At 41.9% G+C, this 21,865-nt stretch overlaps 1 protein-coding gene and 1 long non-coding RNA gene across 11 annotated transcripts in view; both read left to right on the forward strand.

The window, feature by feature from the left end:
- Positions 1-10,463: 10,463 nt before the first annotated feature.
- Positions 10,464-21,865, forward strand: part of ENAH (ENAH actin regulator) — a 155,062-nt gene continuing 143,660 nt past the window's right edge. For 6 of the 10 annotated variants that reach the window (XM_040263672.1, XM_040263674.1, XM_040263677.1 and 3 more), the window contains exon 1: positions 10,481-10,904. In XM_040263672.1, coding sequence (XP_040119606.1) covers positions 10,900-10,904 — 5 coding nt within the window. In that variant the 5' untranslated portion in view covers positions 10,481-10,899. Of the gene's footprint in view, positions 10,905-21,865 lie in introns of all 10 variants that reach the window. The other 4 variants (XM_040263678.1, XM_040263680.1, XM_040263681.1 and 1 more) reach the window with 1 other exon arrangement.
- On the forward strand, positions 10,918-12,881 carry LOC120880352. Its single transcript, XR_005725014.1, has 2 exons — positions 10,918-11,288; positions 11,819-12,881. It is a non-coding gene; the product is annotated as an uncharacterized LOC120880352 (long non-coding RNA).

Below are 21,865 nucleotides of genomic sequence, written 5' to 3' on the forward strand. Positions count from 1 at the left end.
ATAATCAAAAAGACGCAGACAGAAACAAATACAGAAAGGACCTCCCATTCCATTTCATTCAGTCAACCAGAAGGAGAGAGATATATAGTAAAATTCAGCAGCCAGTATAATACAGAGTCCCAGCTCCATGTGTTAGCAAAAAGCAACTTAAGTAGATGTTAATGTGGTATTAGTAAACTCCACTAGATTGGAAATAATTTATTTTATGGATTCATGAATCACCTTTCACCCATTTGAAAGGTCATTTTTGTATTTTTCTATATTTTGAATGCATCTCTTCTGTATGCACTTAAACTCCATAAAATAGTTGAGCTATCTTTAATAATGCTGATCCCAGACATTTCTTTATTCCTTTGTATTTTCATTTTTATTCTTATTTTCACAATTTTTATTATACATCCAGGGGAAAAGAAGTTGTGGAAAAGTAAAATATGAAGGAAGATAAAGTAAAAAGAGAGAGACATTGCATAGAACTTGTTCCATAACAACTCTACCATCATTCAGACTTTTCTCTATTCTTTTCCATGTTACTCCTTAAAGGAATGATTGCCTGGGAAGGAGAAGAACTTGGAAAGGAAGCCAGAAGGATTAAGACCTGCTTTATCTCTATCTTCAAGGGAAATTCCCTCCCTTCTTTTCAGGAATCTCTCTTTTCCTCCCTCCGAGGTGCGGTTCTACGAGGGTTTTCAAGCGAGGCATGGACCTAAGCTGGACCAATCAGAGTCCTTCATCCCTGGCCAGTGTTTCGGTCAGGTATGCATACATGACCCAAGCAAGTCAATCAGAGCTTATCTCTGTTCCTCCCACGTACAATTTGTTGGGGTAGAACATGTCCCTCCTTGATAACCAAGTAAGAGGTGAGCCAAGAGCTCTGGCAGCTGTATTACAGCTTTGTGAAGAAGCCAGTCGGAGAGAAAGAAGCCATTACTCAGAATTAGACACAAGACAGAGAAAGAGTCTTGACTGTTTGGCACGTTGGTCATCCTTGCCTTTCCTGAGATTTTATGACATGAGAAATAATTCCCTCAGTTCAAGTTGGTTTTTGTCTATTATAATCTTTTAAAAGGAGTGACTAACGTAGGAACGTAGGAACTCTTGTCCTCTGACTTGGACTACAATGCAATCAATCTTTCTAGGGCAGCAGAGAGTGGCTAGGGGCTCTAATGGAAAAAACATTCATGGGTCCTCCAACAAGGGCATGTGTGTATTGATATATTCAGGACGGCTTCCAGAACTCTGCACTCCAGATATTTCTTAAGGGCCTCCCCTCTCTCTGACTCCCTTCCTGACCCAGATTAACACTTCTAATCAGACCTAAGTGTCTTGAGCTCTAAGTTCCCTTCTTAGAGCCTTCTCAGATCTCTTACATACTCTAGCTTCACTAAAGTCAGTTAACTGGACTGTTGCCTAGTAAGTCTGGAGGCCAAGAGCCAAAATATTGCTATGAGACCTCCAGGAATCTCTGCCTCATTCCTTCTTCCCTCTTTGGAGAGAAATGGCCTTCTTGAACTCTTCTGAAGAATCACTTCAGTGTCTTTTTTAAGTTGGAGAGAAACATGGGTTTCACCCCAACTTCTGCCTGGCTCCTTAGTCATGATATACCAACAATGGTCCCTCACTGAGAACTCTGCCAAGGGTAACTGAGCAGGAGCTGATTCCTAAGAGTTGGTGAATGAGGGGAGGAGCTTCTTCCTCATACTTAGCTTTGCCACCAACCTGATGGCCTGAGAGGGGTGCTTTCCCCCATAGAAACTTGAACTTGAACATGGACAGATACTTTTCTTTTAAGACCTAGTGGACCCACCAAGAGCAATTTGGAGCATTCAAATAAGATTTTGTTAAAGACCTGTGGATAACAAAAGAAAAATAAGCAGAGGGAAACAAGAATCTAGATTACTGGGTTTGTAAGTTACGGTTCTTGCTCATGACCTCAAGTGCTTATCTGCTTATAATTTTGTATCCTGCCTTTTTATTATCCTGTGCATTCTTTCCCATTTCACAGGTTCTGTCTTCTTTTGGAGGAAGAACTTCCAAGTATCAATATGATAATCAACCAACTAGTGAGGACTTCTGATGCCTAAAGGTGCATAGACTCTGAGAAGTCTTCAGAGCATCTCTTGACAAGACAACCTGGGCAAAAGTGAACATCCTTCAACTAGAGCAACCATTTCCCTCACAGTGCAGCAGCCAACACTCTCCTCAAAGAATGTGGGAACTTCTTGAAGAAGAAAATTGGTGTATCAGCTAACTTTGTTGTATAACAAACTATCTCTTAACCTTAGCCGCCTTGAAACAATAACCATTATTTTTTCATGATTTTGTGGGTTGACTGGCCAGTTATTTGGTCTGGTAGCTACTTTGAATTGGATTTCTATCAGCTGCCCCCAGAAACCTAACCAAAAATATAGGTTGACCTCTAGAGGTTTGACCTTCTATTGACCTCAAATAGAAGGTCAAAGGAGAAAAGCTCCTTTCCCTTGACAGATTTTTATAAAAAATTTTTATTTTATATTATTTAACATTTTATAGTAATTTAACAGTGTTATATTAGTTTTAGGTATACAGCAAAGTGATTCAGTTTTACATATACATGTACTTACTCTTTTCCCATTTAGGTTATTACAAAGTACTGAGGAGAGTTCCATGTGTTATACAGTAGGTCCTTGTTGGGCATCTATCTTTTAAGTATAGTTCTTTGATACTTTGATGGTAACAGTGGATATAATTACCTATGGTAGATATAGCATCAGGGCCCCTTGTTACTATATTCCACTGAGTATCCTCTCACTAAAAACCCCATCATTAGGAGAGGGTTATATGCCTTATAGTTTATGAACTGATGTCAGATGAGTAGGAGTTAACTAAGATATCAAACTGCTGCATGTCAATAACTTCTATGCACTTTTGCTCATCACTTAGACTGCTTTAATTCTTCCTTCCCTACTTGTCTCATCCCAACCAGTTTTAGAACAGAGTTATTCTGGAAAGCATTCATTGAGTCAAACCTGACATAAACTATGAACATAGCTCGTTACATCAACTTTCAAAATTAAACAGACTGTCCAGTGTTTGGGATACCAGAAGAACATGAAGAATCACAGACCAGCTTTCTTAGGAATTGTTTCTTAACTTAATTTGGGCATCATTCAGTAGGAAAGGAATGCCTAACCCGACTTAATATTAAACAGAAGTCTGAAGACATAAATAACTCAAATAAAGCAAATCAAGATCACCATCTCATTAGTAACAGGAGAGAAAATAAAATGAAAAGTAAGTAGGAAAAGACCAGACTGTGAACTTTTGAAGGGAAACATTTGCAAGTGACAGACACTGAATAAAATCAAGTACAATGAGATGCTTAATGAAGGCAACATTGCAAAAAAACACATTAAACAGGAGCTATTTAAAGAAAAATTATTTATCAGATGCTTGACGATATAAAATGCCACCTGAGTTAGACAAGAAAGCCTGAACAGAAAGCTCAGATGGCAGAGTTCTATTCAAGGCCTTTCCCTAAAATATTGTAACCATACATATTGGTGATAAATTTGCAGTGAGTACTTAAGTCCTAAAAAAGTTTCACGAGAAGAAAAATGAAAAAACACACAATTCCTTTTCAAAGATCTTTGTTAAGTCTCATCTAGACTAAGACATTTATGGTCAATTGCTTTGCAAACAACCATAGCTAAAGATAGCACGAGTCACCAAAGGGGTATGGAATTTCCTATCTAGTCTCTCTGATATTAGTTAGAATATTAATGAAGAGTATATAGGCACTTCTCTCAACACCTTTGAAAACACACTTGGGCTTGGCTTCATTTCATTTATTGCTCTGTTTTCAACGAAAAATGCTAGCCAATATACTCCAAGGATTCCTATATGAGTTTTTGCTTCACTGAATTGATTTAAGGAACTAAAAGCTCAACATTCAGAAAACGAAGATCATGGAATCTGGTCCCATCACTTCACGGGAAATAGACGGGGAAACAGTGGAAACAGTGTCAGACTTTATTTTTTTGGGCTCCAAAAGCACTGCAGATGGTGACTGCAGCCATGAAATCAAAAGATGCTTATGACCAACCTAGATAGCATATTCAAAAGCAGAGACATTACTTTGCCAACAAAGGTCCATCTAGTCAAGGCTATGGTTTTTCCAGTGGTCATGTATAGATGTGAGAGTTGGACTGTGAGGAAAGCTGAGCGCCGAAGAATTGATGCTTTTGAACTGTGGTGTTGGAGAAGACTCTTGAGAGTCCCTTGGACTGCAAGGAGATCCAACCAGTCCATTCTGAAGGAGATCAACCCTGGGATTTCTTTGGAAGGACTGATGCTAAAGCTGAAACTCCAGTACTTTGGCCACCTCATGTGAAGAGTTGACTCATTGGAAAAGACCCTGATGCTGGGAGGGATTGGGGGCAGGAGAAGGGGACGACAGAGGATGAGATGGCTGGATGGCATCACCGACTTGATGGACACGAGTCTGAGTGAACTCTGGGAGTTGGTGATGAACAGGGAGGCCTGGCGTGCTGCGATTCATGGGGTCGCAAAGAGTCGGACACAACTGAACGACTGAACTGAACTGAACCTCTATAAGCGCAGTTAACCTCTGCTAGTTGTATGGCTGGGATATCTAAGGGAAGGAGGGTGAATGAATAAATGATTACTGGTCCCTTCTCAGTAGCATTATTATGCTGAAAAAAATTTAATAGAAGTTCCCTAATTTGGAGATGCAGTTAACTCATATACTGAGTCCCTGCATGATACAGGGTACAAGCATAGGCCCTTGATATACAGATCTCTGGCTAAGGGAGGGGTTTATTCATAGTTTGGGTAGTCCACATCATGATTTACAAGATGGGCTATTGCTGTGGCACAATTGGGACTTAAGTGACTTGTGTTTTGCTTTGTTTTTAACTATGTTCGTTCTGTTTCCTAAATGGAACTTGAGTCTTTTGTTCCTGTTCTTTCATCAGATAAGTGAAGTGAAATAGAAGCCACCTGGTGCAGAGCTGGAGTGTGGGCTTGTGGAAATGGCCTTTCTGGCTTTTTCTTTCCTAGCTGGGTGGCTTTGGGTTAATCTCTCCACCTTTCTGTACCTGACCTTCATGAACTACAAGTATGGCAAGGATGACAGTAATGGTGTGCAGGTTCAAGGTATATTGTAAGGATGGACTGAATGATTGTATGTGAGTGCCTAGTAGATTAGCACACATCATTATTGGCTAGCCAATCACTTACATTCATTTCTTACATTCCTGTGACTCAAAGGACACTTCTTCCCTCAAATGTAAAGCCAATCTTTGCTGGCTTCCATCTAAAGCCAGCAAATTAGTACAGAGAGGAGAGGAGAATCAAAGTAAATTTGGCCCTTAATTGCCTTAATTTTTGATTTGCAATTCAATTCATTTGCCATTAGAATGGGCTTCCTCAGTGGCTCAGCAGTAAAGAATCTGCTTGTCAGTGCAGAAGATGTAGGCTTGATCCCTGAGTCGGAAGATCCCCTGGAGAAGGAAATGGCAACCCACTGTAATATTCTTGCCCGGGAAGTCTCACAGACAGAGGAGCCTGGTGACTTAGACACCATGGGGTCACAAAGAGTCGGGCATAACTGAGTGACTAAACAATAATCTTAGAATAGTTAGCCACTGGCTACTTTGGTCAAAGCACTCAACTTCTTCATACACAAAATACAGTGTCACCATTCTATTTCACCATAAGTTGGTAGCAATGATAAATGACTTGAGTACTAGAATGTTTCAAGGCCAAATGAAAGTATTACAATTAGTGACATTAATAATTATTTTCTGATAATTGCTGCTTATCTTTTGGCTTTGGCAAAACTTGATTAGAGATTGAATTTTTATGTTAAACCCAAGAAAATAATCTCTCAACTTGGAATTTGGCCAGGTTACCATGCTGAGCAATAGTTTCAAAGAAAAAGATAATTGGGATTTTTAATGAGCTTTGAAATTTTCCTGAAAGGTGGGCTGAAAGCTACAAAAGACATGGTATTAGGCAGTGTGACTTTAAATGCTTCATTCAGGATACATCCTAGTGATAATATCTTTCTTCTCTACCATGATTAGCCAGAAAAATAATCTTTTATTAACTCTTCCCCTGATCTCCTTTGAGGAAATACTCCAAGGTCAGTTGTTGCCCAATCACAATGTCCCTAGGATAATTGACTGGTATTTTCAAATTTGATTAAGTCAATGGGACAAGTAATTCAATGCAAGAGACAGGGCAACCACTAATTTTTCTTGCCAAGCTATCAGCCAGATTTTATAAGAGATAATTCAGAATAGGGTTATGGTGATGCTTCTTTTCAATCCAATTACTAAAGCATCATGACTTGATTGTTATCTAGAAATGAAGTCCACCTGCTGTACTCTTTAAATGGGAACCATGGCTGAATTTTGTGGAAATAATGCTTTGCATTGTATAGAATGTGGCCTCTACCAATTGTTACTCTAATATTATTCAGGCTTTAGAAATCTTCTGCCAAGTTTAAACACTGTGGCAGTAAGAAAAGAAAGAGACGCTGGGAAAGAGGAAATGAAATTAACTAATTTGGAAGGGAGAAAAATGACAAATGGCAGAAAAATGCAAATGGCAGAGAGGCAAATAGTTTGCTCTAACGTCTTCGTCTTCTGATAATATTTTTGAACCAAGATTATATATGGACAGCTAAAGTTGAAAGATGAGTAATAAAAATATCTTGAATCCTACTGGAATATCATGTTATATATTAATTTTTTCCCATTCTTGGGGAAACAAACAAAAATTAATTGCCACAAAAGAAAACCCAATCCCATTACATCTAAGTGAAAGTATACAATTACATTCACTCCAAACTACTTTTTGTCCTCACCCATCCCTATGTAACTCTTGGTTTTTCAGGGGAGATCCCTTTTTTGGGTGATGGAGGAGACTGTGCCTACAATCCTTAGCAATGATTTCCTGACTGCTGAGCAGCATTAGTCATGCATCCTCCTCATGCCCATAAATGGAGGACAAGCCTACACTGATGTTATCAGATGAATTTAAACAAGGCCTGTTCTGAGAGAACCCTCAGAGCCAGACTGACAACACTCCTGCAGCAAACCCATCTTCAATAGAAGTGTGTTTTGTTTCATCTTACACTTGGGCACACACTACTAATAGAGGCACAGAACAACTTGGGATCGTGGGGATCGCTGTGCATACCTAGGGCTTGGAGCAGACCTTCCATTGTGGTGGTAAGCTGGGGTGTTGCTCTGTAAGCCAAAGTTTAAGTCCATATACTCAGTGCTAAGAAGAGATTGTATTTCTTTTGATGAAGAGTTTCCTCTTCATCTTTGATTAGAGCAGTCATTCATTTATTTATTCATTTATTTGTTTATTTCCAAACATCCAGGTGCCTACCTGAGGGGCAGGTATTGGGCTTCAGGCTGAGCAACCCGTGTGAGAGAAAAATGCAAGCGATTTTCACCATTCAGCAAAGCCAATAAAATCATCAATTTTAAAGCAGCTTTACGTTTTTACTAACTCACTTACTTATGCCCTAGGAAGGCAGTATGATGTGGTAGGAGGAGCAATGGACCAATAATTAGAAATCCTGGGTTTAAGTTCCAGTTCTACCAGAAAGAGACTGCATGACTGTGGGGCAGTTTACTTAACCTCTCTGGGCCTCACTTTCCTTTTTTGAAAAAATGAGTGGGTTGGACTTAAGATTCCTTCCATCTCTAAAATTCTTTTATTCTACACAGTAACACATTCCACAAAGTTTCCTTTGTGACCAGAATTAGTTGGTGAATTCCCAGCGCAAGTTTCCCTTTTGCTCTCTTTTATTGTTAAACCAAATATGAACAAGAAGTAATAATATTTTGTCACAGCCAACAAATTGCCCTTCCACTGAATGACCTTTGGAGGTCAGGGCACCCATCACAACAGCTAAATCCAAAGGCAATGGTATGATCAACTTGTGAGCTGGCGGGCTGCCATCCAAAAGTATGGAAATGGTTGTAGCCAGCCAAAATTCTTGGCTGGTACATTTTTAATAAACATAGAAAATAAGAACAGCATTTTCCACTTGGATTGCTTAATTTGGTGCCCATACCATTGGAACACTTGCTGGAAGGATAAAGATGATGTGATATATCACTTATTTAGCGCAGGATGGATTAACTTGCACAAATGAGAAGTAGGTTATGGAGTCATCTGCAAGGCATTTTTATCCTTGCCTCTTGTATCTGGCAGGAGATAGCTTGAATCATTACAGCAACATCTCCACCCCTTTTGGCCCTTTGTAAGAGTTTTCCCTGAAACATAAGCTCTGCTGGATTTACTGTATTGCTATGAATGGACTAAGGCAAATTGGTGTGAATTCTTTGTGGTCGAATACCTCTTCTTAATATTTTTGCAAGATGGTTCAACATGTCTTATTATTACTTTTCCAAGGAAAAAACCTCCACAGCAAATGTTCTCTGGTTAATTTGGAGAATATCTGAGGTGCATGTATTTTAATTACATAAATAACAGTTGAGTACTTAGGATAGGAGAATGAGCCTCATAGTTAGTAGCTATGGTTTTTAATTGTGGTGACTGCACAAACTCATCCAGTTCTCGGATTCTGTATTTCTGTGTCTCTACCCGTAATATGGCAGCAAGGACATTTGATGGGCAAGACTGTTTCCTTTCCAGTGCTTGAAGATCCCTGAATAAAATACACTGTGATAGTTAAGATGTAATTAGACATGTGGGTGGAAATTACTGTTCAAGCACACCATGTCTAAGCAGAGTCATTGTGCCTTTTTACTACCTGAGGCCACCCTGGTCCTATGCCATAGCTCCAGGTCACTGAGTATACAGGGCTGTTGGTTAGAGGCTGCAGGTTCCAAAAAGAAAATAACTTGGTATTGAATCTGAAACCGGGAAGCTTTTTATAGTTAAAACTGGGCCACACAGTTCTACTATAGACAAGTCAGGCATTCACCAAGTATGACTATAACCTGTTCACTTTTCTTTTGGAAGTGTACACGATCTCAATTATCAAAACTATAATTTGAATTGTAAAACACACCAAAACTTTCGACTAGATTTCCGGAGTCATGGCAGGTCCTCCATTTTGGATTAGATTCTCCAGTCATACAGACCCAGTAGCAACAGACCTTTTCCTTCTCAGTCATCTTAAAAAACACACACTTCTCCTTGGGACTACAAAAGGCCTGCAATTTGTCCAGTTTAATTTTTCATTTGATTTTTGGATTTGCTTCTGGATACCTAAAAACTCCCACTACTATAAATCCTGGCTTTCTGGATGGACTCCCCCCTCCCCCAACCCCACTGACTTTAAATGAGTTTGCTTCGCCAGCATTTTACATTTTACCTTTTAAAGGTGATTTCAAGACCAAACCAATGATGGAAAATTTAAAACCATCATTACATCATTCATATTCCTCCCCGGCCCCCCTGCCCCCCCACTCCGAGTCTCCCACCCTTTATCCCCCTGTTGCGGCCGGAATTCCCTTTTTGCTAATGACGACAGAAAGCGGTTTCCCGAGCTGCGTTTCTCTTCTTCCACTGTTGCTGCTGCACACGATGCCTCGCGCGTCTCCCGGCGACTGCGTTTCCCCGCGAGTTGGCCGCGTTCTTTCGGGGATGAAGTCATCCCTATACATGGTGTGTGCCTATCAGTTCGTTACATCGGTACAGCACACTGGGATTCCTCGGAAAGAAAAGGAGCGAAGCGAACAATGATGACCATATTTTACATGTATACGCCACCCCTCCCCCGAGCCCAGAGGAATCGCCGGGAGCCGCGCGAGGCGGGGGCGGGCCGTGGGGCTGGCCGGGATGCCCAACGACTGGCAGGTCCGGGTCGTGAGATACAGCAACAGGGCGAGCTGAGGACAAGCCCCGCGCGAGGGCACCCGGACGGGCAGATCCGGAGTCCCCCCGGCCCGGCCCAGTCTCACGCATCCTGATTGCCGCCTCCCGGCTCCCCACGCCTGTGCCCGCAGGTTCCGCACCGGGAGGTCCTGGCGCCCCAGTCTGGGCACTCAGCGCTCCGGCGCGGGGGAGGCCCGGGAGCTCCCCCAGGCTCAGGGGAGCGGGAGTAGACTGGGAGTAGCAGGCGCGGGGGACGGGGGGGCGGCGACGGCCAAGGACAACCCGGGGCGGGGGTGTGGGCAGCCCTGATCCCGAGGGGGCCAGGGGGCGGGGGCGGGGGCGGGGTGGGAAAGCAACAAAGAGCCTTTGCTAACCCGCGGTTGCCGAGCCCGCTCCCGCCCCTCGCGGCTCCCCGCAGGCCGGCGGGGTCCCGGGCCGGCGGCGCGGCGCGGGGAGGCCGGCCCCCCTGCCTCCCCTCCCCCCCGCACCGCCCCCTCGCCCACGGGGGAAGGAGGGGAGGAAGGCGGCGCCTGCGTGTTCCTCCGCCGCGCGCCCCGCCTCCTCCCGGGCTCCTCGCGGCGATCCCGACTCTCCTCCCGCGGCTGCCGCAGCTGCCGGTTGCACACGGCCTCGGCGGCGGGCGCGGCGGGGCGCGAGCCTGTGGAGCGGCGGCCGGACGCGCGGCCCCGGCGGGCACCCCTCCGAGGGCGGCCGAAGAAGCTCCCGGGAGAGGAGGAGGTGAAGGAGGAGGAGGTGGGGGGCTGCGACGGCCGCGGGACCCACAGTCGGCGCCTCGGCCTCTCCGCCCCCTCCCCAGCTTTTCTTTCGCCCGCTCCTCTCCCGCTCCGGACCGGCGCCTCGCCTTTGTGCGAGGAGATGGTGTAGCCCCGCGGCCGCCCGAAGGAGGAGCTGGACACTTGTCTGCCGGCCCCGAGCTGCGTCCCCGCCCCTGGAGGAGAGACCCCCCCGCTCGGCTCGGCGCCTCCCGCGTCTCCCGGCTGCTGGGGAAGCCTCGGCGCGGCCGGCACCATGAGGTGAGGGGCGCGCGGGGCGGGGGCCGGCGGGCCATTGTGCCGCGGGAGCCGCGACCCCCCTCTCTCTCTCCCCCCCGGACCCCGCCTTCCCTCTCCCGGCCCGGCGCGTCTCCCAGGTCTCCGGTCTCTATCTCCCCCCTCCCCCTTTGTCCCTTCTCATTTCTTTCTTTCTTGTAATCCTCCCCAGCCCCTCTTATTGGGGAGGGGGGGGGCGTTCCTCTTTTCGACGTTCTCCCGTTTTTCCTCAAATGCTCCTCTTGCGTCCAGGATTTCCCTTCCTAAATTTAATGTGCTCCTGGCTCCCTCCTCCCCAGCCCTTGCGAGACAAACCTGGGAGATGGGGAGGGGTTCGAGAATCGAAGCGTGCTTGTTGCTGGGAAACAGGTATTTTTCCGTCTCTATGTAAAAATTTCGTTCATTTTTATAACAAAACTCTAGTGTTTAAAAAAAAAAAAAGGATAAAAGTTTGAAAGACCTGAAATTTCTGTGGGGAATAAAGTGCTCTGGTAGTGGTAGGTGAAAGAGCTCAGAAAGGTGAAATTTTCGGTGGTGGGGGAAGGGAAAGAATTTATTACGTTAATATGAGGCGGGGGAACACAGTGAAAGATTGCGATAAGTAAGTTGTTCAGGATGTGTAAACGGGGGCGGAGGAGGGATTTGTTTGGAAAACCCTTTTCTCTTCTTCCTCTAGCAGCCTGTGTTGCATTGCAGCAGCTGTCTTTTTCCCTCTAATCAATAAAACAGAAGCTAAATTATTTCTTCGGCCCCAAAGAATTGAATGTACCGTCGTAAAAATGTTACTTTAATTGATACGATGAAACATATGGTGTGATATTTTTCGTGTTTGTTTCTCCAATTGTGTTAGAGAATAAACCATGATGTGGTGTGTCATTCACTGGAGATTTTTTTTTCAGCCTTTCCTATGTTTTGTGTCCATAACCTTCTCTTTTCGGATTGGTGCAAGACTTCGTGAGAAATGGGACTTGGGAGACTGAAGGCTGATCCATTCTGCGTTATCATCCTTAAGGCCTTCCTTTTAGGTTAAACAATTGTGGATAAAAGTAAATTACTCCATTTCTGTCTTCTGGAAGAGATAGTCTTACTGTTCGTTTGGATTTGAATCTCCTTTGTGTTAAAAGATTAATGGCTAACCATTGCCAAGACCCTTATAATGTAATACAATGAGATTTGAATGATATAATCTACACATTCCTGCGTTTTGGCAAGAAAATGTCATGTCATTGGAATTCTTTCTCAAGTAGTTTCTACTTTAAACTTTTTTTTTCTATCAAGATTGAACACTACTTTCCCATTTTGGTTTATATATATATATATTTGTGATATAGCTTTCAGCTTATTGTGAATTTGAATTGTTTATCTCTGATTCAAGTTATGGAGCTTTATTTGAAGGCTTGAAAAACTTTTTAATGCTGTGTCTCTAAGTGACCCCTTTTCCTTAGTGATTTCACAAGCAAGTTATTTTCAAGTATAGATGAGTGCAAAATGTAATTACGGCATACTTTGTAAAATATGGCTTGAAAAACTTGAGCCATGCCTTTGAACATAGTTTTTTTTTTAAAATCAAGTTATTGATGTCCTTGAAAACTCTGGAACTATAATAAAGCATTGCTAATGTTAAAGTCTTGTAATAAAATATATTGTTGATTTCTGCTGTAACTTTTAATTCTTATTATAGGGGTCTTGGAGACGAAAATTTATCAAGTTTTTCCAAACTTTGGGTAAAACTTCCCAACAGTGAAAAATGTAAAACAATGAAAGTGAATTATTTTAAAATAAAATGATTGTAAAGTTGTCAGATTCAAAGAATGTGAACCAAAAAGAAAAAAAAAACTTAAAAATTAAAAAATATTCAGTGAAGTTTGATCACTATCATGTATAGTTATCAACCTGTCAAAGGTAAATTATATCCTCACTTAAAAATTCCTTTTCTAATAAAAAGTAATTTGTAACTTTTAAGCTGTTTTCCTGCTCTGCTCTGTTCCTTATTAAATGTAGAAAGGGAGGAATTACACCGATGCTTTCCAGTAGCTTAAATAAAGAACATGGTACACAGGTCTGAAAAGTTTGTTAAAGTAGTCTACAGTAATTCTTTGTAGGCTAATTGTGAATAATTTACAAGCAGAAAAGAGGATCAGCTTTTCACTTTGGAAGGCATTGGATTATTTGGTATGTGGTTTGTGCGACTTATATGTATTCACATTTCCTTAGATAGCTGTAAAAGCAGGATAGTTGGTAAGGAAGTAAAAAGTGCTGGTTGCAAAAAGCTCTGGCATATTTTGGTGCGTAAGAAACGGCTTTTTGGGTTATATTCATATTGATTTGGTCTCGATGCTTTCCAGTATGCTAGGACGTAAATGTTATACTATTAAATTGAGTCTCTCTGATTATGAGTAGTTCTGATGCTTTAAAGGCCATCCAGAAATAGAAGTGCATGGGTTGGAAATTTCCCCTTAAGTTGGTCATAATTCTGAAGAGGGGATGTGATAAATATGTTGCGATTTAGGCATTTGTGATAAGATCTTTCAGATGACTTTAGTTTCAGAAATGGCACTCTCACTGTGGTATAATGTAATAACTCCTTTGCAGAAGGGAATGGAATAATACCTTGTGCTTAGTTGGTCGGTCATGTCCAGCGTTCTGAGATCCTGTTCCTGAAGCAATCTTATGGCGTACTACACATTTAAAAAGCTGTCTATTGAATTACTTGTTAGTACTTTTTAAAAAAACAGATGAGAATTAAAATGAGAACATGTATTTCTTATACAAAACAGTGAGAGGGTTGAAACCTAAAAAAGTGGTACTTTTCTTCATGGAACATCTGACTTTTTGTTCTATGCTTATTTTTTATTTATGTAATGATTGAAAAGTATAAGGTGATTTGTGATAGAGCTAGGCGATTATGTGTAATATTAATATAGTATATACCTTTTAAATGATAACATTTTTGCTTAGTTGGTTAGTTACTAAAAAAATTGTTTTTTTTTTTTTTAATTTTTTTTTGATAGAGGAGCTTGTCTGATATAAGATAGTTGCATGTAGCTTAGTGGCTAAGAAGAGCTCAGAAGATTTTGGATTGACATTCTTAGATCTGTATTAAATAGTCCAGGATTCCACTCACTCTTCTGTGACCTTCTCAGGGAAAAAAGGTGTAGCTGAGTTGTGAGGATTCAGCCAAGTAATTTATTAGCTGAATGACCTTGAGCTGGTCACTTTATTTCCCTGATCTATATTTAAAAATATGGATGCTTCCCTGGTAGCTCAGACGGTAAAGTGTCTGCCTACAATTCGGGAGCCCCAGGTTCGATCCCTGGGTGGGGAAGATCCCCTGGAGAAGGAAATGGCAACCCACTCCAGTATTCATGCCTGGAAAATCCCATGGACCGAGGAGCCTGAAATGGCTAGTGAGCCACTTCACTTCAAAAACAGGTATAATTCTTTACTGGGTATTAAGGATCAAATGATAATATTGACTAGAAGAGAGTGTGTATTGTGTACTTGTCAACCTCATACGGTTACATTGCTCACCTTGTTTTAGGGCTTAGTTCTGTGTCAGACTGGTTAGGTAAATCTTTTGGGGTAGTTTGCTTCACTTCATTAGTTCAAGGATGGCAAGCAGGTTATATTTTGCTTATCTACTCGCAGTTGATAGTGGCTGCCATGTTGATAAGGGCATAGCTGCATTTCTGGGTTTTGTGAAAAAGGGCCATGATGTTTGATTGGGATGAGGGTTGTACAGAGTGGCAATAAAGTGTTTCCTGGTATGCTCCTAATTTAACCATCTGTGATCTAGTCCAGTCTTATTTTATAGGTGAGGAAACCGATCTTTGTTTCCTTTCCTTGTGAATCTTTAGTCTTTGAAGTAGTTCTTGTGATTTTGTTACCTCCATTTATAGTAATGATAAATTTAAGACACATTTTAAGAGTGTGGCATAGCTAAAATTCAGAAGACCCAGGTTTTATATGCTGACTTATTAATGGAGAAAACTGATAAATATGGAGATTATTCTATTATTTCAAGTATTGTTGTGTCAACGGTCAAGTGAGAGCCCATGAAAGGATAGTAATAGTAATCTGTCTATTCCCATGCATCTTGCTTTATGCTTGTAGATTTTGGATGCGTGGCTTTTTTACAGAGGTTAATTTTAGGGGCAGGAGCCAAATTTGCATTTTTTAGAATGTCAGTACTTTGTATTTAGGCATTGTTTTGCCTTGTAGGTATTAAGGAATACATCATGAATAAGAATGTGGATTGATGAAGAAAATGTACTGGTTTTTATAGCAGTCAAGGTTTTCAGTTAGTCCAGTTGGAATATCTGGGGTGAATGTATAACTTGTGAAACTCCCAGTCTTTTTTTTTTTTTAATGTCCCCTCTCTCTTGAACCTCCTTTGCCATCCCACCCCTCTAGGTTGTTACACAGCTCTGATTCCTGAGTTATATAGCAAATTCCCATTGGCTATCTACTTTACATATGGTAATAGATGTTTCCAAGTTACTCTCTCCATACATCCCACCCTTTCCTCCCCTACCCTTGTGCCTAAATCTGTTCTCTTTGTCTAACACCCAGTCTTTATCATAAGTGTTAGAAGGGTTTGGAAAAATGTGATTTTAGTTTTTCTGCAGTTGTTGGGGAGGAAAAAGATAACTTCAGTTCTTCCTGTGCGCTTCTCCCCTTTCTCTGAATTGATGGATGGAGTGAGTGAAAGTAAAAGTCAAAGAGAGAATCTCAGCTGAGGCTGTACTTCAGTGAATGCTTCCTCAATTAAAGGCTTACGAAGTTTTCTGGAATAGAAATCAGGAAGAGAATTCCTTGTCAGACCTGAGAAGTAGTCCTTGATTTATCTACATCCCAGCTCTCTTCTGTGTTACTGTGTCCTTTGCATATTTTTTTGCCATTGCATTTATTACACTGTTTTATAATGATGTGGATTTTTCTGTCCCTCCTTGCTGTAAGCTCCTTGAGAGTAGGACAGCGCTTTTATATTCATGGTGCCAGCAAAATGTTTGGCATAAGGTGGGTGCTTATGTAAATGCTTGACTTGGTGTCCTTTTCCAGAGTCTGTTCACTAACAATAAGCACCACCGTTTCTGGAGCACCTAATGTTTTGTAGCTATACTGGGTATTCTAGGATGTAAAATAGTATTCAGCATATAACAAATGTTAATAAAGTTATTTAATTCAAATAAAACAAGCATCCTGAACACAAGAATAGGTAGAGAGCTTGTTTCTTACTCAAAGTTCTGCTGCTGCTGCTAAGCTGCTTCAGTCGTGTGACCCCAAAGACATGCGACCCCATAGATGGCAGCTCACCAGGCTCCCCCGTCCCTGGGATTCTCCAGGCAAGAACACTGGAGTGGGTTGCCATTTCCTTCTCCGATGCATGAAAGTGAAAAGTGAAAGTGAAGTCACTCGGTTGTGTCCAGCTCTTCGTTACCCCATGGACTGCAGCCCACCAGGCTCCTCTGTCCATGGGATTTTCCAGGCAAGAGTACTGGAATGGGGTGCCATTGCCTTCTCCGAACAAAGCTCAGAAGTGGCCAAAAAGAGTCAGACTCAGGTTTGTCTAACTCCAAAGCCCTTTTGGAAGATACTGAGTTTCCTTGACTTTCTCATTAAATTCTGAATTAACAGAATGGTCATCATTCTGTTTTTTAGTTTCTTTGATCATGGGAATTGTAAATATTTTTGAGCAACAAGCTCAAAATGCATACATGTCTATTGGCTTAGCTGATTTCTACTCTGCTTAATGACTGCTTTGTTTTGATCCTTATTAGTGCTTAAAATACCAATAATTGGATAGTTTGTGATATTCATGAAGAAAGGTGTATTAGCTCAAGGTGCTACAACAAAATCCCATAGAGATTTATTTTCTTAAAGTTCTGGAGGCTGGAAATCTTGAGGTTAGGGTGCCAGTATGGCCAGTTCTGGTAGGACTGCCATCTTCTTGGACACTTTCTTGTTATGTCCTCATATGGCAGAGAGACAGAGGTCTCTCCCTTTTCTTATAAGGCCACTGATCCTTTTGGATTTGGACCCCACCCTTATGACCTTACTTAACCTTAATTACCTGCTTAATGTCCTGTCTCTTAATATAGTCAAAGAGGGGATAGGGCTTCAGTATATGGATTTTTCTGGGAAATAATAAAGCCCATAGCAGAAGATAGCCCAGTTTTTTTGATTAGTGGATACAGCTTTGATGGAAGAAGCGAATCTGTATAATGCTTAGGTGATTTTTAGATTGGTTGGTTTTAAGTAACTCTACATGAAGAAAGCATTTACTGATGAAATGCTGAAATGAAACTGGTTTATGAAAGAGACCTGTTACATTTTCTAGAAATTTCTGTACATTGAGAAGTTTTTGTTTTATAATGACTGATAAACTTACATTTATTTTTTCAAAGCATTCTTTTGGTATGAAACTATGCATATGGCTCAGTGCAGAGGTTGCATCAGTTCAATTCATTCATTCAGTCGTGTCCGACTCTTTGTGACCCCGTGGACATCAGCACACCAGGCTTCCCTGTCCATCATCAACTCCTGGAGCCTGCTCAAACTCATGTCCATCGTATTGGTGGTGCCATCCAACCATCTCATCCTCTGTTGTCGCCTTCTCCTCCCGCCTTCAACCTTTCCCAGCATTAGGGTCTTTTCCAGTGAGTCAGTTCTTCATGTCAGGTGGCCAAAATGTTGCATATAAGAGGGTAAAAAGGACAGGCTTTAAAGTCAACCTGATTCTCACTACTGCACTTGACTAGTCTTAAAAAAAAAAAAAAAAATAAAGTCAACCTGAGTTCAAAGTAGATTATAAATCTACTTTGGGTAGATCGCAATTTTTGAGATACAAATTTTTTCTATAAAATGGAGATACTTTTTTGCATTATAGAGTTGTTAAGGAAAATTAAATCAGAAATTATTTAAAACCCTGGCATAACATTTGGCACATAAAATGGGCTTGGTGAGAGTAAATCCCCTACTTCTGTGGAAGTCTGACATCTCCTAAGTTTATGTTAAGAATGTGAAAAATGATGTAAAATGGTGCAGCCACTTTAGAAAACAAGTGCTAAACATAGAGTTACTAGATTACCCAGTAATTCCACTCCAGGGAATACGTGCAAGATAAATAAAAATATATGTCTATACGTACTGTACATAAATGTTCATGGCAGCATTACTCATAATAGCCAAAAGGAGCATGGTTGGAAACATGATAAGTGAATGGAAGTTGGACACAAAAAGCCACTTTGGTGACAGGAAGAAGATTAATAGTTGCTATGGTTTTGGGAGAGTAAAGGAGGATTGGGAAGTGAGTATGTACAAAAGGGTTCCTCGACCCCATTCCACTGTGTATGTGTGTGTGTGTGGATGCCGTCAGGGTGTCTGAGAATTCAGCTGAATTCTGACACTGCCTGCCTGGAGACGGAGTCGGATTCCACGTGTGAAGGATTCAGCCCCACAAGACCCGCCTTTTGTTTCAGAACTCGTGTCAGTGTCCGACAGTGTGTCCCCAGGTACTGTAGCCGACAAGGCTCCTCTGTCCCCAGGATTCTCCAGTAAGAATACTGGAGTGTGCAGCCATTCCCTTCTCCAGGAGATCTTCCCAACCCAGGGATCAAACCCGGGTTTTCTGCATTGCAGGTGGATTCTTTACTGACTGAGCCACCAGGGAGGCCCCTTTCCGTTTCAGAGATGAGTCACAAGTCCAGGTTGTTACTTGTACTTCTGATTGGCTGTGACTCAGAGGGCCATAGTGCCCTCCTCAGGTGTGAGTAATTTTTTAGAGTGGCTTCCAGAACTCTGGGAGAAGGCAGTGGCACCCCACTCCAGTGCTCTGGCCTGGAGAATCCCAGGGACGGGGGAGCCTGGAGGCTGCAGTCCATGGGGTTGCCAGGAGTCAGACACGGCTGAGCGACTTCACTTTCACTTTCATGCATTGGAGAAGGAAGTGGCACCCCACTCCAGTGTTCTTGCCTGGAGAATCCCAGGGACGGGGGAGCCTGGTGGGCTGCTGTCTATGGGGTCGCACAGAGTCGGGCACAACTGAAGCTACTTAGCAGCAGCAGCAGCAGCAGCAGAACTCTGGAAAGCTCGTTTACTCAAGAGATTCCTCCTTTATTATTAAAAAAGATATTAAAAAGGATGAGCCAGATGAAGAGCTACACAGTTCCTGAACAAAGGAGCTTCTGTCCTTGTGGAACTTGGGGCATGGTACGGTGACATATGGAAGTGTCTGGTTCGCTGATGTGGAAGCTCTCAAAAAAGAGAGCCTGAAAACAATTCTTATGGGTTTTTGTAGAGGCCGCTTCACATTGTCATGACTGACTGAACCATTGGCCAGTGGTGATTGATTGGACTTCCAGCCCCTCTCCTCATCTTTGGGGATAGGGTGGAGTGGGCACTGAAAGTTCCAACCCTGTAATTACTTGGTTGGTCCTTCTGGCATCAGCCCCAACCCTTGGGTGCTTCTGAAGGTGACTTCATTCACATAACCAAAAGACACCTTTATCGCTCTACTTCAGAAATTCAAGGGTTTTGGGAGCTGTGAGCCTGAAACTGGAGGAAGACCAAATATATATCTTAAATATCACAATGTATATTGGGTTTCCTTCTGGGATGATGGGAGATGTAGACTTAAACAATGATTATCATTGTTCAACCTTGTGAATATGCTTTGTTGTTCTGTCGCTCAGTTGTGTCCGACTCTTTGCGACCCCGTGGTCTGCAGCATACCAGGCTTCCCTTTCATCACCATCTCCTGGAGTTTGCTCAGACTCATGTCCATTGAGTTGGTAATGCCATCCAACCATGTCATCCTCTCTTGTCCCCTTCTCCCCCTGCCCTCAGTCTTTCCCAGCATCAGGCCACATCTGAACCATCTGAACCATCAGTCCTTCCAATGAATATTCAGGATTAATATCCTTTAGGATTGACTGGTTTGATCTCCTTGTAGTCTAAGGGTCTCTCGAGTCTTCTCCATCACCACAGTTCAAAAGCAGCAATTCTTCTTGGACTAATATTTTAAATTGACATCTTCATGTTTTCTAAAGAAGAGAGAAGGAAGATAGAGAACCATTGGGCTTTTCTCTTTAGGGAACCAAGTAGGTGGGAATGCTGAAGTGGAAATGTTAATTAATGGTGCCTCTGAGAGGCCTGATCAAATTTTGGAGTTCTTTATGCACAGGTAGCAGCCATCTCTCTGGTAGCTCTGTTACAACAAGGATGACTAAAGTCACTGAGAATATCAGTGAAACACGTCTATCAGAATCTTCAGAAACCTGTTTAATCTGGATAGTGATTTTTCTTGGGTCTGTTTACAGTAATCACAAATACCAGAGAAAGTTTTGTCTTTGGTGTCATCAGCCTTGATATTTTTGCCTTTCTAGGACATCTGGTCTTGACAAACCTATATGTCTAATGCTAATGAAGTCAGAATGACTGTGCTGCCCAGGTCCTCACTCCTGTCCTTTTTGGTATCTGTTGTTATATGTGTGAGTGTGGTGGGGAAGAAGATTCATAAAGAATCTCAGACCATAAAGTGAAATAAAATGAATAGCTCTTTAGGTCAAATCTCAAGGGAATCCATTGCTTGTCTTACAGTGCAGTGAACTTATCTTTCTGTGCAAGTGTTGTGACATAAAATATTGTTTATATTTGAGTGTCTGCTTTTGCTTTGAGAAGTCCCTTCTTCATCTCCTCCAAATTCTCATCTCACATTAGACTAGTATTGCAAGCAAATTGTGTCTGTTCATTTTTTTTTTTAAGCAATTAAAGGTTTATGGATCAAAAAAGTTTTCATTTCATTTACTTTCATCTCTTTTTAGTCTCTTATTTGCCTTGGTTTAAGAAAATGAACCCAGTTTACTATTATCAAAACAAAGGTTTGGTCATTGTTTTAATTACTTTTTTTCTTTTCATGATAAAGCAGTACAGATTCTACATAGATTTAGGAAGGTATGGAAAGTATAAAGATTTCAGTAACAAATCTAAACTATCTAGAATTTTAATATTTTGATACATAGCTTTCTAGACTTCCCATAATGCATATGGCATATGCTGTGCATCCTCAGTCCTGTCCAGCTCTTTGCAACCTCATGGACTGTAGCCTGCCAGGCACCTCTGTCCATGGAATTTTCCAGGCAAGAGTACTGGAGTGGGTTGCCGTTTCCGTCTTCAGGGGATCATCCCAACCCAGGGATTGGAGCCACCTCTGTTACGCCTCCTGCGTTTGCAGGTGGGTTCTTTACCACTGGTGCCACCTGGAAGCCCCCATGGTGCACATAAATGTGCTTGTGGGTGTATGAGTGTGTTTTAAGTAAAAGTGAGATCATACTATTTAGAAGCAAAATTATGTATTTTGTAACTGGCCGTTTTCCACATCTTGTCACTAAATAGGGATCTAAAATAATTTTAAGTGACTGCATGGTATTTTCACTATGCTTTGGCTGACCTTAATCTACTTAATCTCTTGAAAGTGAAAGTCACTCAGTCCTGTCTAACTCTTTGTGACCCCATGGACTACACAGTCCATGGAATTCTCCAGGCCAGAATGCTGGAGTGGGTAGCCTTTCCCTTTTCCAGGGGATCTTCCCAACCCAGGGATTGAACCCAGGTCTCCTGCATTGCAGGTGGATTCTTTACCAACTGAGCCACAAGGGGTAGACTTTTAGATTTTTTTCCCTTGTTTTATAAAAAATACTGCTATGAACATCTTTGGGTATATATATATCTTTGGCATATCATGTTTTATACCTGCAGAGATACTTATATTTTAGGATAAATTCATAGGATTAAATTGAAGAGTATTTATTTTTCCCTTTTCTTTACTCTTTTCTATCAGCAGGTCCTGTCAGGTCTCCCTTTGCTTCTCTCCATCTCACCAACACTGCTGAAACCCAGGCCACTGTTACTCCTGGCAGGTCTCCCTTTGCTTCTCTCCATCTCAC

The sequence above is a fragment of the Oryx dammah genome, unplaced genomic scaffold, assembly GCF_014754425.2.
Source record: "Oryx dammah isolate SB20612 unplaced genomic scaffold, SCBI_Odam_1.1 HiC_scaffold_21, whole genome shotgun sequence".
Lineage (NCBI taxonomy): Eukaryota > Metazoa > Chordata > Mammalia > Artiodactyla > Bovidae > Oryx > Oryx dammah.